Source organism: Limanda limanda, chromosome 13 (genome assembly GCF_963576545.1).
Source record: "Limanda limanda chromosome 13, fLimLim1.1, whole genome shotgun sequence".
Classification (NCBI taxonomy): Eukaryota; Metazoa; Chordata; class Actinopteri; order Pleuronectiformes; family Pleuronectidae; genus Limanda; species Limanda limanda.
In genome coordinates, this window is record NC_083648.1 from 9431736 (window position 1) to 9450228 (window position 18493).

Sequence of the window (18493 nt, forward strand, 5' to 3'; positions counted from 1 at the left end):
TGATTTGGCAGTATAGATAATGGATGATTGATGGATATTTTTTTGATTGTTTTCATTTATTTGAATTTGAATTAAACTGAGCATGAAATATCTTGTCATATTACATGGAAATATAATCTGTATTTAAAGTACATGAATTCCTCTTTCTAGGCATGATTCTTTTTGAGAATTGTTTTGGAAAACAACGTTCATTTCACCAAAGTTATTTTAAAAAAAGTTTCCGATGTTTAAAGATATAACCTGACAACGACCCTGTTCCTGTTTCCTGCTATCACTCTTAAAGTAACCTGTGTTTGCTTCAGTGACTTTCATTCAAATAACCTGTGGAGCAGAATGAATGGAGACAACAGAACGAAAGAGAGAAAGAGGTGAGAGGGTTTTTTTGGGGCAAAATGTTCCAAACAAGATAGACAACGTTGCTAGGAGACCCCCTGAAATCAGCTATTTATCCCAGAATCATGCTGCAGCTGAGGACAGTGTGTGTGTGTGTGTGTGTGTGTGGCTGCTCTTCCCACTGCGTCTGTGTGTCCTTGCTCTGGCTCGTACTATAAAGCCATCAGCATCTCCCTCGCTTTTCTCCCTCTTTCTCTCTCTCTCTCTCTCTCTCTCTCTGTTAGTCAAGGCTGCTGTTGCCGAAACATAAATCCCAGTTAACTCAGTTGTGCCTGGAGGATGAACAGCGGATGATACTCGAGATTTTTCATTAATACCAAGCTATTTGGCGAGCGTGCGTTTGTCAAGGTCACAGAGCAAATATCGCCTCCTACACATCACACGTCTTCTGTGAATCAAGTTCCTCCAGAACAAAAGACCTGGACGGAAGATTAAGACGGAGCGGAGACATGCTGGAACATCACCATGGGCGTCGGAGCAGAGGGAGGTGAGAGGAGAGGAAGCTGCCAGTGCCCTGGGTCGTTTACTCTGGTGTGTTTGATGGTCAAGCTTGCAGGAGGCATCCGTCTGCCTCTCAGCGTCCACTCAACAAAGAACCAGCAGAGACGCAGCCCGCCTCAAAGCTCTGAGGGCTGATGTGGTGCAAGCGAGGGGGTGGTGGTGCTGGTGGTGGTGGTGGGGGGTTAGTTTTCATTCAGCCTGAAGAAAAGAAGCAATTTCTCCTCCTCTCCTATACCGACCGTTCCTCTGTGTCCGCTTCTCATGAGCACATCTGAATTGTCTCTGTGAGCGGGAAGGGAAGGAAAGATGAAATGAACACTCTGCAACTTCAGGGACCTTTCTCCTCTTCCGCCTTTCCACCTCGTCTTCATCTCTCCTAAGTTTTCCCTTTTAACACGTGTTCCTACACTCCTTTGTTTATTTCATTCACATCTTCACCACTCTCCTCAGTCTTCTCTTTGTCCGCTCCTCCTCTCACCTGCACTTTTCTCTACATCTCTCCCTCATGTGTCTTTCTGTTGTGATTTCTTTCCACCAACATTCACTACTCTCCTTTTCTTAGCCCGAGGGCAGACAGGACTCAGTGTGCACCTTCTGCACTCTCTCCCTCCTAAGTACCAGCCCTTTCCTCCACTCCTCTCACACCCCACTCCTCCTACCCAGCACTTATTCTCTCACACCATCCCTCGCATCCATCCTGTCAGAATGTTCCCCTCTGAGGAGCCGTGGAACTCCACCGAGCAGGTCTGGCTCAACGGCACGGAGAGGGTGAACTTCTCTCTGGGAAGACGCGGGAGAGACGACCACGAGGAGGAGGAGGACGGGGGTCAGCATCCCTTCCTCACGGACGCCTGGCTGGTGCCCCTCTTGTTCTCCCTCATCATGCTGGTGGGTCTGGTGGGCAACTCGCTGATCATCTATGTCATCTCCAAACACAGGCAGATGAGGACGGCGACTAACTTCTACATCGGTGAGTGAGAGGAGAAGCACGTGTGTGTGTGTAAGTTTGTGCTTTGGTTGTTTGCAGAAAAAAGCTCCGTGAGAGGACTGAGTTTCTTCTCAGTGGGAGAGCATGCACAGCGGATCACGGACTCAGCTTCAAATACATCTTCTGTGCATGTAATGCTTCAGATCTTACGATGTGCATCTCTTTCATCTGCCCCTTGACACTGCATCGCATACCAATGGTGGGTTCAAAAGACTGTCGGGGGTCCACCAAGAGGCACTCTTGTTTTGCCCAATTAGAACCCAGCTAGCATCATGTTCATTAAAGGTTTGTACTTTCCCCAAGAGAAGAGGAGACAGGGGTTGAGAAGAGTCCTGAATCCCAAAGCAGTTTCGAAGATGTTCACCTAAGAGTCTAATGATTAAGCAGGTTTAATAATGATCTGCTGGGGGTGTTGAGCAGGTGTTGCTGACATAATATGGGATTATTGGATTGCGCAGGAGGGATGTTTTTATCGTGCAAGTGCGCAGGGCTCAAAGCTTGTTTCCTGTGATTGAACATATTCGATATGGTCTGGACATAAAGCCAAGGGCATTAAAGATATTAAAGTCATCAATAATAAAGTTTCTAATAAGATTGCATCTTTGATACTTAATTGGAGAAATATTCAGGCTGGAGAAATGAGAGATGAAAGCCAGGTTTTCATCGAAATGTTGTGCAAATTTTGGCAGAATATTCAGAAAATCAGCAAATGCAAATGAATGTGCCTTTCCATGCACTGCTGTTTTAAAGCTGGTTTGTCAAGGTGCTTATTCCATACACTATTACAGAGTAGGAGGAATCAGCGAGATGATATAACTTAAAGAGTTTCTTATATTAATTTTAGAAACATTACCGACCAGTGGAAGCTTTGGTGAAAGTTTACTTTTACATTTAAAGACATAAAAGGTGGTCAATCTTTTTTAAAATGTTTTTACCCAAACTAAACATGAGAACAGATGGATAGAGGAATGCATTAATCTTCCACGTGTCGACAAGACGAGTGAAATCAAAGAAGGACATTCATCATGCACCCGTCGTACGTCCCCTCGTGTGTGATTGATTTTTGCTGATCAAGTCAATTACAGCACATCTGACGGAGCTGTGGCGCCGACGGTCAATTGTGGAGAATTTAAAATGTGACCAGTTAATGGAGGTTAATGAAGTCCAGAGAAAATGAGATGTCACATGTCAAGCTGTCACACGGACACGCAAGTATGTAAATGAGCACGTCTGTTGATGTGTAAATGAGCTAATTGTATGATTTCTTGTTTCTGCGTTCGCACAGAGGATATTTACAGGCTGCAGTATTGAACCTGTTTAATATGCAGCAGCATTAGATTAGCGCCTGCACCATCTGCACCCGTCCTTTCAACATAATGGCCCCTGCTGCTGTGATGTGATTAGATCTGCAGGTAGAGCACACAGGACATCGTGTGTCAGAATGACAGATCAGCTGGAGAGGGGGGAAAACCAGATCTGACAGCACGTCACTCCGACCTCTGAGTGGTGCGCTATCCAAACATGAAATTGAATTTTTTTTGTGAGCGTGCATTCGTATGAAGATACTGGGCAGCCACCGTGAATTTGAATTAAGTGTGTGTGCGTGTGTCTGTTTGTGTGTGTGTGTGTGTGTGTGCCTTTAGGTGTTCTGCTCGACCTGTTGTCAATCAGCTGCTTGATTTCCTTAAACCACCTACAGCAAGTAAACAATCCCAACGCAAATGGACAAAATCCGGAAGTGGACACAAAATCATCGCATCAGTCAACAAGTTGGATAAAAAAGGGAACATCATCACCTGCAGGGAGACAATATTTACCAAAGAGAAAAGGCACCAAATTGCATCCGATTGCACAGATCACACACACTTCTCATAGACAATAGTACATTGGACAGGAGAACGCAGTCCGATTTTAAGCTATAGGACTTAATTGCAGGAGATTCCTTGACTTCTACGTTAACCTTTTTGCTTTAAGAGACTATACATAATGAATGGATGGATTGATGGATGGAAATATTGATAACAATTTGCTGCATTTTCCTGAAACTCTGTTCGACATATTTGATGTTTTCTTGTGTCTAGATAACCGTCCAAAACCTGAAGGGATTCAGATTAATTTACATTTTTAAATCAGTCACATTTGAGAACCTGGAACTAGATAATTATGAGCATATTCACTCAGAACGATAACTTCATCATGTAAAAACGGTATATTCACTTCCAGGCTGGTTTATCACAGCGGTGAATAAATGTGATCATGGTTTGAATTTTCTTTGTGTCTTTTATCCTCAGGCCTTTTGAAAGAATCGACGTGATAAGTATCCGACTCCCACTGTCTGTAAAACACTCTGCGTCAGACTGTGCTGCATGAATCACTCCTTACTGTGATTGTTGTTTTGTGTTTGAGCAGCAAACCTGGCTGCCACTGACATCATCTTCCTGGTGTGCTGCGTCCCCTTCACTGCCACCCTCTACCCTCTCCCCGGATGGATCTTTGGCAACTTCATGTGCAAGTTTGTCGCCTTCCTACAGCAGGTAAACCCATCGCCCATGAAAAATGAAAGGAGAAACAAAATGAGCGTGCTGAACGATTTCATGTTCGAACGGTAGAAATCGGTTGAAGAATGCAGGAGTAGTTTCTAGTTTAGGTCCATGTCCCCATCCGTTAACATGGAGGAAGTGGGGTTTAGAACCTGTACTGAAGCCGGCCACCAGGGGGTGATCAAGAAGAATCTGCTTTCGCTTTTGGGAAGCTGTCATGTCATTCATCGTATATAAAGGTTTCTCCAAGTTGCAGAACAATAGCTATGTCTAGAAACGTATTAACAAGAGCATCCTCCCTCACACATGAAATAATTTCATCCATCATGAAATACAGATCTTTGCAGCTGGAATTAAAGATTTTTGTTACAAGGTTCAAAGTCAAACCACACATTGGCTGATATTTGGCTCACATACAGTTTGGAATGATGTCACTTGGGCGGTCCGCTCCTGTTTGCCGGATCGAGGCCACAAGTAAGACATAGCTAAACCCTATGTCAACCAAAGATGCCAAAAGTTGCACAAATACTCTTTGTGCTTTTATCACATGGGCCCCTTTATCCTAACATCCATTTGGTCTGGGCCACAAGAAGAACAGAAGCACCCCATTATTGCCTGAAGTCTCCATCTATGGTCCCTAATGTTGTCTTTCTGTTGTCTTGGTGCCGCAGTTTGATGAGAGAGTGGTAACTCCTGTCTGCAATCATATCAAATTGTGCAGCTTTAAAGAACCTTCTTCGCTCTTGACGGGGTTCTACCCTCTGCCGCAAAAACAGAAAACCCATCTCGACATCTTGCTCCTGCACTTTGTCATGGACATTATTATTTCCACAAGTATTCTTTCTCTGTGCACAAATTCACCATCTGGCTCCATGTAGCTTATTTAGAAAGGTTATTTAAAACCTTCGTAAATGCCACGCACTAATTGCTATTATTAAAAAAACAACAAGTCACTGAGAGTCTAAACGAAAAGGCAGATAACCACAGCTCCTGTTTAGATAATACGCAACCTGTCCGCTAAAAGCTAAACCTACGCAAAATGAGAAGCAACTTTCCTTCAAAGAAAACTGAGCATGGCTAAGATATGCTGTAAATGTATTTTTGGAGATTGGGCTTTAAGTGTACCTCCCTCACAAGGAAGTCAGGAGGGAGGAGGAGGAGGAGACGACATGTCGGACTCATGAATGAAGATGAAGGCAGAGCGACGAGACGTACGAGGCTAATTTGAGCATAAAAGAGCGAACCCGTCAGTCAGTCTCAGGACGGAAACGTTCAGAGGCAGAAAGAGAGGCTAAAAGCATTTTTAAATTGAAATCACAAAAACCTGATTCACTTCATTCATGGGAACATGGAGACTCTGAGCTTTTGTGCTGGTAGATTTTGACAATTCCCTATTTTCCCATCACTTTCTCTGACGTCTGTCGTCCGACGCTGCTGCTGCTCCGCGTTTTAAAATGTTTGAAATCATTTCTTGTGAACGGAAACCTTTTAGCTATTTATTACTGCGTGTACTTGAGAGAAGAGTGATTCGTTTTTTTGTATTGATTATCACGAGTCGGGGGAACTGGCTGCTCTGTTTTCAAGGAAACATGGACCTGAGAATTTTCTCTTAATTTCTACAGTTCAATAAAAACAACTGGGGGGGAAACAACTGGTGTTGTGAACCAAGGCCTTGATAAGATTGGTGATCGATACTAATGGAGCGACTGCTGCCTGAGGAGCTGCCGGTAATAACGGCCCTCTTTCGAAAAAATAAATCGTTTTCCACTTACTTTCAAACACTCATTAGCTCAACAGTGGAGGAAACAGGGTCAATGTTCTCTCACCGAAAGGTATTTGAAAAACTTTCAAGTTTCACGGTTTGTGCGACACATGCAGACGACAGGAGTCCTCCATTGATTTTAACAGAGGAGATGGGGACAGTTCAGTCTATTGACAGGAAAAGGTAACAGGAACAAAACAGGACAAAGGGCGGCAACAACAAAATATAATCGTATCCTTCTATGTTAAGTGTCCTTACCAAAATAAAATGTGTTCTTTCCTGACCAATAAAGCATCCTTCCACCAAGTTTTGTGGTAACCCGTCCTGTAGTTTTGAATGAAAAGCCATGAAAACAAAACATAACCTCCTTGGCCATTAAGGTAATTACAACATGCAGGCGATGAATGATACAAAACAATGTGGTTCACTCCTGAGGGAAGACAGGAGACTTGGGCAAATCACTTCCAAAGCACTTTGGACACATCAGACATGATTAATCCCTTCAACGTTCAGCTTTAGAGTCAATGGTTTTGTGTGATCAATGGAAACTTCTACATCTATGAATCATTTCAGCTCCTTCGTTTTCCTACAGCCCAAAGCGTTAGCTCGGTCTCGACGCTCTCCTTAATCCTGTTCCCTACAGCGGCCGCAGCCAGTGTTGATAAGACAAATTAAAACAAAGCTTTATATGTTATTCACCCGACTTTATACCAGTAGATTTTATTCGTCTCAAAGCCACAGAGAATTTGTATGACAGTTTGTGCAGCTATTGTTCCCGGCAGCTATTCAGATATCATCTCCAAAACAGAAGAAAATAAACATGAGAATATCAGGTTTTTAAATCTGCCAGGAAAATGTGAGACTAGTTTTGGGATAATTTGAAGTTCGACAAAAAAACGATTAAAATGTTGCACAGCTCCTGAAATCAAATTAAACATCAGTGCGAGACATGAGGGATAAAGTTGCTGGATTAGATACTAGATTTAAAATGAGAGGAGAGAAGAGAGGTTGTTTGGAAGCTTCGATTTATGAAGTTAGAGCTTAAAAAATGAAATGAATAACATGAGACGCCTGTAGGGAGATTGAACCCATGGTGCGTTACAGGAAATGATGATGAGCGTGATATTCGTCAGATGAAATGAGCTGTGATACACAGGGATTAACTGCTGGATGTTGATGGGGATGAACGTTATCAGGTTATTTTTGTCGAATGTAAACAGCAACAGACCAAGAATCGACCCCTGTGGAAAGATGATCAGATGGTGAGATGGTTTCACTGAGAACCATCAGCAACACACGTTGTTTCTCACATTAACCCAAAAGCTGCTTTTTTCATTCAATTCTGGTAAAAATGTATCGTTATCTTATATATTCTTTACGTGTAAAGCGCATTTCACTTAACAGTGAAAGAACAACAGGAATAAAACAATGGAACGTGAGCAGAGAAAATCAATCAATAAAATAGATATAGTTCAATAAAAAGGAATGGACAATGTAAATAATAACTTTAAACACAGTGTAAATGACCTTGTTTCCAGTCAGATATGAAAGTCGGGGCTTATGGACACTTGGATTTCACCACAGGAGCAGAATGGAGGCTTATTATGCTTCTTTTATTTTGTTGGCATAGTGGTGAGTAGATATGAGTGAATTTTCACTTTTCTGTAAACTATCCCTTTAAGGCCCAAAGATAACAACACTCCAGGTGTCTATCGAAAATTGAGGGATCGCAGAATCCACTGTCAGTGGCCTCGACACTGAACTCCACCTGACCCCTTTGTGTAGCTCCCATCATATCCTTTGAAACCCTGCTGCGCTCCTCCGAACCTCTGGAGGCTAATGGCTGCTGGCTTCACAGCGGCTGAGAGGAGGAGGAGGAGGAGGAGGAGGAGGAGGAGGAGGAGGAGGAGGAGGAGGAGGAGGAGAGAGAGAGAGCGAGAGAGGTGGATAAAGTACATAGACAAAAGAGGGACACAATTAGATGCTATTTGGAAAAGAGCACAGGGACGCTTTCTGACCCCTCATTTCTCACCCTGCTGCAAACCTTTCAAAGCAATATGCTTCAGTTTACCTACACACAACACAGTGGAGCCCTGAGAGGTCCGTGTGTTTGAAGTGAACAAACTGTTTTTCAGAGGAGGATGAAAAGAAGTGCGAGGCATACCTGCTTCATCCTATGGAAAGGCAAAGAAAAGAAATACATGATAAGAAAAATTCTCTCTAGGAAATATTTAATATAATATATCTAATTTCATTTCTTTCTAAGAAAAGGTGCATTTTTCTGTCTTCACGTTCACATGTCCGCTTGAACAAGCATCCTGCGTTAAATTAGCATTCCCTCCGATGTGGCAGCCTTTAATTGAATCAAGCCGTATTGAAACCCATTAGAATTGAATTGAATGATTTGTTCACATGCTAATTAAAAACCATTATCACACGCACAGCTTCCTCCATTTCCTCCTTCGACATTTTTCTTCCCGCTGCACGCTCTTCACTTTAATGACCCCAGAGTTCATTAGCAAAAATCTCTCACCAGTTTGAAGAAAGGCTGAAATAAATCAGGCTGAACGAGGACAAACAAACTCTTCTTCTTTGTCCTGTGATAAGGGGATGATTTATTATAAGGGACGCAGAGACACCATTAGAGCAGAGTTTAGAAGTTCGTAGAAGTTTGTGATGGATTTTTTGAGAATGCAACTTGCACCCGGATGTTCAAATCAGGAAATTCGACATTCAACGATAAATAAAACCCTGTTTTCATATTTTTGTTGCACGTGTTTTTTAAAAGAGGCAAAGTTTGTAAAGTCTGATATGGCAGCAGCTGACAGACTTGGCCTACTAGCAACAAAAACACACCATGTAGTTTGTCCCCACAAGACACTGTGACCTAAGGAAAGCTATCCACTCCATCCAATGACTCATTTGGTCGCAGCAACTATCGACTCTGTAATGGCCTGATCTCGACAGATAAATGATGTGCTCTGATTGTGTAGAGGTTCTTCCGTGGATAAATCCATCAGCTCACAGGAAATGATGTGTTCTGTCAGCTATAAAAAGTGTTGGTAACAAAACAACAGAAGCATAAAGATAACACTTTTATTAATATGTAATACAGACAAACCAAGTCATTTTTTGTGTTGTCTCAAGTCTGAATAAAAATGTCATATCTAATTATATAATATTAAATGTCCCTAGAAATCCACTATAATTATGTGATTCGACAATATTCCATTACGTTGGTCAGGGGATGGAAGAGAAAACATAATTGTCAAATGTCAACCAACTGTCAGTTTGATAAATATAACAACTACCGGGCCATAGTTACTCTGAGATATTATTCTGTTGCACTGTTTTTATTGAGGATGCGTTATTACTGCACATTTCTTCCTTTTACAGTGTGTAAATGTTCTGAGACCGTGAGAAAATGTAGATAAATAAAGTCTGACGCTGGCACATGATTCATCGCTTTTGAGAATCACTTAAAACACATTATACATACATAAAATATATAATATAATATATAATATGTGTGTATTTCCTGTTGTTTCTTAGGTGACGGTCCAGGCCACTTGTATCACCCTGACTGCCATGAGTGGGGACCGCTGTTACATCACCATCTACCCTCTGAAATCCCTCCGCCACCGTACCCCGAGAGTCGCCATGATCGTCAGCGTCTGCATCTGGATCGGTCAGTCCTTCTCGGCCGATAGATACAAAATGAAATACGTGCATTATTTCTTCTCCTTCAACTAACACGGTCCTCGTCCTGTCCCAGGCTCCTTCATCCTGTCCACCCCCATTTTGATGTACCAGCGCATAGAGGAGGGTTACTGGTACGGTCCCAGACAGTACTGCATAGAGAGATTTCCCTCTAAAACCCACGAGAGGGCTTTCATCCTCTACCAGTTCATTGCTGCCTACCTGCTGCCCGTCCTCACCATCTCCTCCTGCTACACCCTGATGGTGAAGCGGGTGGGTCAGCCCACCGTGGAGCCGGTGGACAACAACTACCAGGTAACGGTTTGTTTTGTGTCTAATTGCTGGAGTTGAGGATATGGCTGAGCGGTGCTGATTGTGAGCTAATTAAAAGCTTTTCTTTGTCGGCTGGTACCTGTCCGTCTTCTTTTTCTGCTTTTGATGTCGACGGTCTGTGAACATAAAGGCAAAGCACCTCTCTGCAGCTATAGTCCATTGTTTCATTTAAACAATAGAAATACTTTATCTTTGCTGCCCCATTTGCCCACAAAGAGTTATAGCAGATCAAAACAGTTTAATGTGTAAAACCGTTCCTTCCTTCTGCTCCTCAGGTAAACCTCCTGTCTGAGAGAACGTTAAGTATCAGGAGCAAAGTGTCCAAGATGGTGGTTGTGATTGTCTTGCTCTTTGCCATCTGCTGGGGACCCATCCAGATCTTCGTCCTTTTCCAGTCGTTCAATCCAAACTACCGACCAAACTACGTCACGTACAAGATCAAGACGTGGGCCAACTGCATGTCGTACGCCAACTCCTCCGTCAACCCCATCGTTTACGGATTCATGGGAGCCAGCTTCCAAAAGTCCTTCAGGAAAACCTTCCCCTTCCTGTTCAAGCACAAAGTCAGAGATAGCAGCATGGCGTCAAGGACCGGCAATGCCGAGATCAAGTTCGTCGCGGCAGAGGAGGGCAACAATAACAACGCAGTGAATTAAAAACGACAATTAAAAATAGGATGAATGAGAATACTGCGTTTGTCCCGAGCCGTCGCTGCAGGAAGACAAAGACAGAGATGATAAACATCAGCCTCCAGACCATTGTGTTCTCATGGAGAAACAACTGATTTCAAAAGGAGTATGACTGAGATGTCTGGCAGACACATTTTCTTTATTTTCATGAATAAGAACCGATGTGGTGAAACACAGACTCATAATACGCGTTGGCACAATATGTCAGCTCCTCCACTGCCAAGGCCGGGCTGCGTTGGCACAACGTGTCATCCAGTGAGCTGCCAAACACCTCGGGCACGTAACCGGGGACAAACGTTCATGTCTGTGGAAGAAAAAGGGAAGGTGGGTTTGAAACGTGGAGAAAAGATTCCCAGTTCCTGTGAAATGGAAGAATGTCTGCAGCTGGTCAAGTGTCCAGCATTTGGACGAATGATGGCTTCAGAGAGTTTATGAACAATGAATGTACATTTTGAATTAATTATTAATATTCTATTATAGATGCCCATGGACATGATATTTTTATAAATGTATGTGGTTGCTTTGTCATATAATTATTCAACGGGAGATACATAAATAATCTGTCATTCATATTATTTAAAAACTATCACTTGGGGTAATGAGCTCATTTACTTCTTGTTGCGTGTTAGACGGAAAGATTGATACGATTCTCATGTCTCAGCATTAAATATGAAGTCAGAGCCTGGAGAGTGATAGCTTAGCTTAGCACAAACTCTGGATTCAAGGGGAAACGGCTAGCCTGTTTCTGTCATGATTACATTCACCCATTCACACTATGTGCGGCTTGGCACAAGAATGACTCTACCTCTCTCTACTTTTTCAAACTACTGAGAAGTAAACTTTAATGTTGCTCGTCGTTTTATGAGATTTTTTAAATGATATGGACCGAAAATGAACGCCTCCTAACTCTTCATCTCGACCATTAATCTCTCCGGATGTGAAAAAGAAAGACACATATCTGTGAGTATTCTTCATCTTCTTCTCTAACTCTGTGGCACAAGCCAAAATGTCAAACTTTCGCTTGTAAATGTCAAATCTATCTCTGTATCTCGTTGTTAAAGCGCAAATATCTCTGGGCCTACATCTGAAAGATTAAGAAAAGATGGTCTTTTCCTCCCTCTTCCTCATCATCCTCCACTTCATCTTCTCCTCCTTTTTACACCATGTTCAGCCAGCTGTTCCAGCAGGTGGAGCATGCACCGTGTTTACCTTTCTTTTGTGTCAGACAGTCACACTCACACCTTCCTCAATTCAAGTGCTTGCACAATCACTCATTACTGTAGAAATGGGGCCTTGGCACATCCAGGTGTTGTTTACTGGAATCAGTCGTCACATGTAAACCCGGTGCAATCTTGTCAAGGGGAGCCAAGTCCAAAGCAGACAACCCGTGTGGCCTGGGCCCTGTTGTGACGGACCTGTCCACTGTATTTTTGAAGGTCTGCATTGGCCTTTTCAGAGTTGTTGAGAGACCTGTTCAGCCGTCTGGTAATGGAAAACAGCAGATCATTGTTAGTCAATCCACCGAGTCCCTGAAAAGCTCTCCACCATTCAGACTCAGTTCTTTATTTCTGTCCATCCCACTCACTGACATTTCAAAAAAAATTCAAAACTCCAATTTCCAAAGTCGTGCTAATGCAAAACCTATTTGAATTGTAGATACGAAAGGACTTGCATTCATCAGGTCTCGAGTTGAATGACATCAAAGTGTCTCGAGAGGAAAACCAGAGCTCCATAATTAACTGTGAATAAGCCACAGAGCCGGGCCCAAGGATTGTGATTCATCAAGAAAACATTTGGCCATACTTTGCACACAGAGCGGTGGAATAATGGCCACGCGCACAACAGACACTGGAGGTTTATAAGAGAAAATGTCACCCAGCGTCATCATCAAAAAATCTGCTTGAAACTCGACTGTCACTCTGCCAAGACCCAACAGCCCCCATACGAAACCCTATTTATATTCAGCAGACACAGATTTTTATTTGGATCTGCACCAACTTGCCCACACTCATAAATATCAGCAGTATTTCACAGTGTTTGTTGCAGGGCCCAGTGCACCTGAAAGTTTCCATCCATATAAGTTCATGTGTATTTCTGTAAAAAGAACATTTGTGAAAATGTTGGAAGAAGAAAAAAAAAAGCCTGAAGATGAGAAGTGGAAATGATGCTTAAGTTTCTGCTCCAGTGAAAAGACAGGCCGGCAAAAACATCAGATATGAAGAGAGATGAGGAGACTCACTCTCCTGAAATTCATTCATGAAACAAGAATGTCCCTCAGTAGAGCGCCCCCTTCAGTTCAATCAGGCTGCACAACATTGCACACACACAAAAATATCAGTATCCTTACTATACCTGATTATTCAAATAAGAACCATGACTTATTCCCTGAGAAATCAACAAATACATTGAAAAACATCCCTTTTCCACTGATCTCCAGCTGCACCACAATGTAATGGGCTCTTTTCTGACCCATTCCGCCATCAAGTGAAATCTGTTCCGTTGATTTTGTGTAATCTTGCTTTCAAAAGAACCAACCAACAAACAAACAAATGTACAGAGGTGAAAACATAACCTCCTCGGCTGCGATAATGAATTCCATGGGTTGAACTTGACTACAGGGTCATTTATTTTTAACCGAGTGTTGCTGTGAAACATAACATGTTTAATGAAATGCTAATGACTACTTATTACTTTTTAATGTATGCTAATTATCGTGCTGCATTTCCCCCCCATGATGCCATGTGCTTTATATCTATTAGGACCAAAGTTATCAATGAAATGTACATTTTCTGCTTAAAAATGTATTGTTTTCTTGTAACTTCACTCATCCTGACATAGTGACTCATATTAACGCCTGTTTAACGGTGTGTACAGTTGAGTTTTTGTACAATAAAATGCAGCTGTCAGTAGATGGATGGGACCCTGACCCACAGCACATCCCTCCACAAGGCTTCACGGAAAATCCATTCAGTTGTTTATGTGTAAACTTTTTTACAAACAGCCAAACAGACAGGGGTGAATTATAACCTCCTAGGCATAGAGGTAATATTAATATCTTGTCAGCTCAGTGGGATTTGGCCGTAAGCTGCTCAGTGTAGATTGCTCCACAGTAAATAAAGAAAAGCTTTATCTTTAAATGTCAGGGACTGACTCGGATGTTACGGTGAAGGACATGTGTACGTTATTTCCTTCACTGTGTGTCCTGTGTCCTCGTTTCATACGCACACAATAAAGCTGTCCTACGGCACCTAATTGAAACCGCACAATTTGTTTCGTTGGTTTTCCGACAAAACGCTCCAACAACCGTGACTCATCAATGCCGAGCAATGGATCTGCCCACACTGTCCAATTGGTGACCTTAGAAACGATAACTACACTCCACTGTTAACATCTTCAGTACATGAGGCTTTTACATCACTGGGCCTGGTCGAGCTAAATAAAGCCGGCAGGAAGAGATGACCAGTGAGAATGTGGGAGGGTTGATTCACCAAAAAGCTTGAAGCCAGTTGTATTGCAGCCTTGCGTCTATGACACATGTTTCTGATGTCAGCCATGATGCATTCGCCTCGTACAGATTCTCTTTGTGTGGAAGCTGAGGCTTTCCTGAACGCAGCAGCAGCGTCAGGCTTTTAAGATTTATTCATCGTCCTAAGTGCTCAGATTAAAAATCCACATTAGTCATATTCAGTCTGTGTTTTAGTTTTTAATCATTTCGCTCCTTTAAAAGTCTGTAAATCAGATGTCGAGGGACCATTAAGCTGTGAAGGCTGGAAGAGCTGAACCTTTGTATTTAATTTCTGTTTCACAGGAGACAATACTTCGCTTTCACTTCAAAATAAATCCACTGAGCTGTTTTCTGAAGAGAGTGTGCAAACATGCAATTATAATTATAATTGTTTAGCAACACAGACCAAACTAATTTGATTCTTTTTTGATTCAAGTTTTTGGTTATACAAAAAATATGTAATACAGGTCATTAAACATCAGTTTATAACACATTATTTTAAATCACTGCAGTTTACATATGTTGATTCTGTGTCCACAGCCCTGTGTAGATCTATTATTGTAGAGTTCAGACCCAGTGCAACAACTGCTGGTCCTTTTTGTGTTGTTGTTCTTAACTGTCTATTTACACTGTCTATTGCTTTGAATTTTGACAATAAATATGATGCAACTTGTGCAAACTGCGTGCTTCATTTTGTACAAGTTACTTGTTACCAGTTGATTAAACATAAACAGCAGCGTTAACCATCATATGACCAACTCTTCAATCACTCACTTCGAATGATGGAGTAGAACTAAAGCCACCATCATGGAGAACATGTGATTTTAGATTAACTCACTCACCTCAGGCCTTGTTTCAAAAGTTAAGCCAACATTTGAGTGAATCAATCAGCTTCTAAAAACTTTGATTTAAATGTCTCTTTCAGTGGTGAATGCGTCACTCTGCTAACTTTAACATTGTGGGTAAAGCCCCATGCCACCAGTCATTCCTCATTAACTAAGTGGTTCAGTTCATTCACTCAAAATGAAGAGGAGTGAGTGTTCACCAACAAACAGCACATCCCCAACATTAACCACCAGCAGCTTGATATCCACACGCTACAGTCTAATGACGGGGCTTGTTTGTTGTCTGATTACTGCTGCATGACTGCCTTCATTAAAACTCCAATCCCTCACAGTGCTGCTGATGTGCTAGCTGCCTATTTCCACCAACGGTTATATCACTTACTGAACACATGAAAAGAGGAGAAATAATCTCAGCTTTCCAGCGCTACGTCTTTTCCTCCACTTTCAAAAGGCTCCATCGTTTGATTTAGCCGTTATACAACCTTCCATTTCTAGTTATCGGCATACAAGCCGTCCTCTCCTGTTTGAACCACTTCATCTTGTCAAGGAAGGACATTAAGTCAGCACACTGGGGGGAAAGACACGGGCCTCTGTAAGATAAATGAACAGAGAGCAACACAATGACTGAACCAGTTCTCTCACTCACCGATGGTGTCACTTGTACAAATATACAGCGTTTATGTTGTTTACCAAGGTTGAGGCAACTCATCCGTTTGGCTCCTTTTGCACCTTTTATTGAGTCGGTGTCTCCAAAAACACACAACATTTTAGTGGTATGTTACAAATGATACTCAAAAATCTTTGTTCGAATGACTGCAGGGCGGCCTGGGGGTGTGGTTGGTTCGTGCTGTCCCCTCTTGGCGAGATGGTTCGAATCCCAGCTTGGCCCGGTATGGTTTGCATCTTTACGCTATACATGTTTTCTCGGGATACTCCAGCGACATGCAGATTGGGCTCAGGTCAATTCGAAGCTCAAAAATGCTCAAAAGCACATGTGTGATGGTGTGATTGGTTCTTTGTTGGCGAAATTTATTGGACGAGCTCAAATATCAGCTGGTATTGGCACTAGCTCCCCCCAAACCTAAAAGAAAAGAGGATTAAACCAGATGAATATGAGTTGAATGGGTGGATGTAGGATTTTAGGGTGGAGATAAGGTTCCTGGTTCGATTCCCAGTTTTCATTTTATCTCTGGCCTCCTCCCTCATGTGTAACTGAGCGTCTGTCTGTGTGCTGGCTCTGCAATGCACTGACAAGGGTTTTATCCAACGCAAACTGGGATTATCCACAGAGGATAATCGGTAATCGTATAATAAATGGATGCATGTACGACGGTAGATTCAATTTTAGATCTGAAATATATATTGTCATACTTTTGTGTACCTTTTTCTCAAGCTTCAAAGATCTTTCTTGTCATTACAATAAATAAATTATATAGAAAAAATATTTGTAGCTTTTGGGCTTTGTCTCATAGTTTTATTTAAGGAGAATCTTAACACTACTGCTTAACTAGTGAGGTTGTCGATGTTTGTCTCTGCTGTTGTGACATTGGGGGGGGGGGGGTTACAACATGACACTGATATCCACAGACTCTCACCTTCCTGACAGATGATCATCCATCAACCTACCTGCTGTCCCTCCTTGACCTGCCCGCACTTGTTATGTGCACTCTCCAGCTGAGGTATCTCCGCTGTCCGGTGTTCTCAGTTATTGAAAGGAGCCGGTCGTAAAATAATCATGTTGATCTAAAGATGTTTGTGTCACTCTGTGGGGAATAAAGTCCAAATGAGGTGTTGGCTTTTGTCTGACAGACTTTTAAGGTTTCAGGAAGCTCTTGTGCTGCCCCTCAGACGTAACACAAACTGTTACTACGTGATTAATAATCTCACCTGGCAGAGCGCTCGGCTCCCACAGGAAATTAACCTTCAGATTAGAAAATATAACAAAGATGATTAAAAATTGTTTTGCAGAAAAGCCAGGAGAGAGATTCACGGGCTCTTATTTGACATCCTGTTAAAATCCTCGCCACTTGACAATCAACTGGGGATGTAATAGAGAATTAAAAAAATGTTTTAACGTCACTCACACACACGCCATTATTCCCCTGAGAGCGCCTGCTGGTTAATGCAGTTGTATTTAATTCGGGATGAGTTTTCATTTTATGAGTGCGTCAACAGAGTAATTCATCAATCACAGAGTGAAGGGAGAGGCAATTAATGAAAGTTCAAACTCTCATTGTGTCTGAGTGTATCTGTCCCGATATCACAGTCTGAGACCTGGAGAAGGACGAGAGATGAAACATCAATTTGTCTGTGAAGAAGAACCCCTTCAGGAATCAAGTGTAAGGAGTTACCAGGAAATTACTGCCAAAAGCAATTTCATCTGTTGACATGGTTTTCTACCCATGCCTTGTCATCTGAAAAGGATTTCTATGAAAAGACATCACTCATTCTACTCATTTTAGTCCTGGAAATTTCCATCCATGTGATTTCATGTATATTTTTTAATTTGTGTAAGAAAAAAAGGAAAAACCTGCGTTGAAATGTGGGGAAAAGAGTCAAATGACGGAAATAAAAGCTTGTGTATTAATAAAAACGTGCTCTGGAAACAGATCCAGCGAAGAAGCCACGACACACATGATGCACATCTCGTACATTTTTGCCCCAGCGTAGAGTTGTGTCAAACAATAACACCAGATATGAAGAGCAGTCACGAGAGTAACACTCCTCAAAACAACTTTTCAAGAACATTTCCACTATTTGAGGTTTGATTGTGGCTCTTTTTATTAGGACAACCTGTTGCACCACCCAGATATGTGTGTGTGGAGTCTTTTGCGTAGTGATGTGTGTAGCTGTGTTTCTGTTTCGGCCGTTTCATTGCATCACTTCAATTAAAACCTGAACATTGTGATAAAGTCTCAAAAATGAGACAAACCACCTCAAGAAAAAACACATTACATGGGCTATATTACATGAAATGTCCCATCTTGTAACATGGAGAAGGCAGGGTTTATGACTTATACTGCAGCCAGCCACCAGGGGGCCATCAAGATGATTTGGCTTCACTTTTAAGTAGCTGTCACCTTGTCTGCCATCTTTATATTGATACAGTCTATGGTTGAATCCCCCGACCACCAGCTGTTTATCTCAAATAACAAAAACAAACATTCAAATGCATTTTCTCCGACTGGTTCTCTGGAACTGTTCGAATTAAAACTGCATCTGAATGGAAACTGACTCC

General features: G+C 42.1%; 1 protein-coding gene across 1 annotated transcript; it reads left to right on the forward strand.

Moving 5' to 3' along the window:
• The first annotated feature begins 1599 nt into the window (after window positions 1-1599).
• On the forward strand, window positions 1600-10872 carry kiss1ra (KISS1 receptor a). The gene is made up of 5 exons (XM_061084574.1): window positions 1600-1864; window positions 4292-4416; window positions 9737-9872; window positions 9960-10198; window positions 10492-10872. The coding sequence occupies exons 1-5, from the start codon at window positions 1600-1602 to the stop codon at window positions 10870-10872; spliced, it is 1146 nt and encodes a 381-aa protein (XP_060940557.1).
• Window positions 10873-18493: the final 7621 nt, after the last annotated feature.

Coding starts and splice junctions, on each gene's coding strand:
- kiss1ra (XM_061084574.1), top strand. CDS start 1,600: ATGTTCCCCTCTGAGGAGCCGTGGAACTCCACCGAGCAGGTCTGGCTC. Junction 1,865..4,291: donor GGCGACTAACTTCTACATCG/GTGAGTGAGAGG, acceptor GTGTTTGAGCAG/CAAACCTGGCTGCCACTGAC. Junction 9,873..9,959: donor CAGCGTCTGCATCTGGATCG/GTCAGTCCTTCT, acceptor GTCCTGTCCCAG/GCTCCTTCATCCTGTCCACC.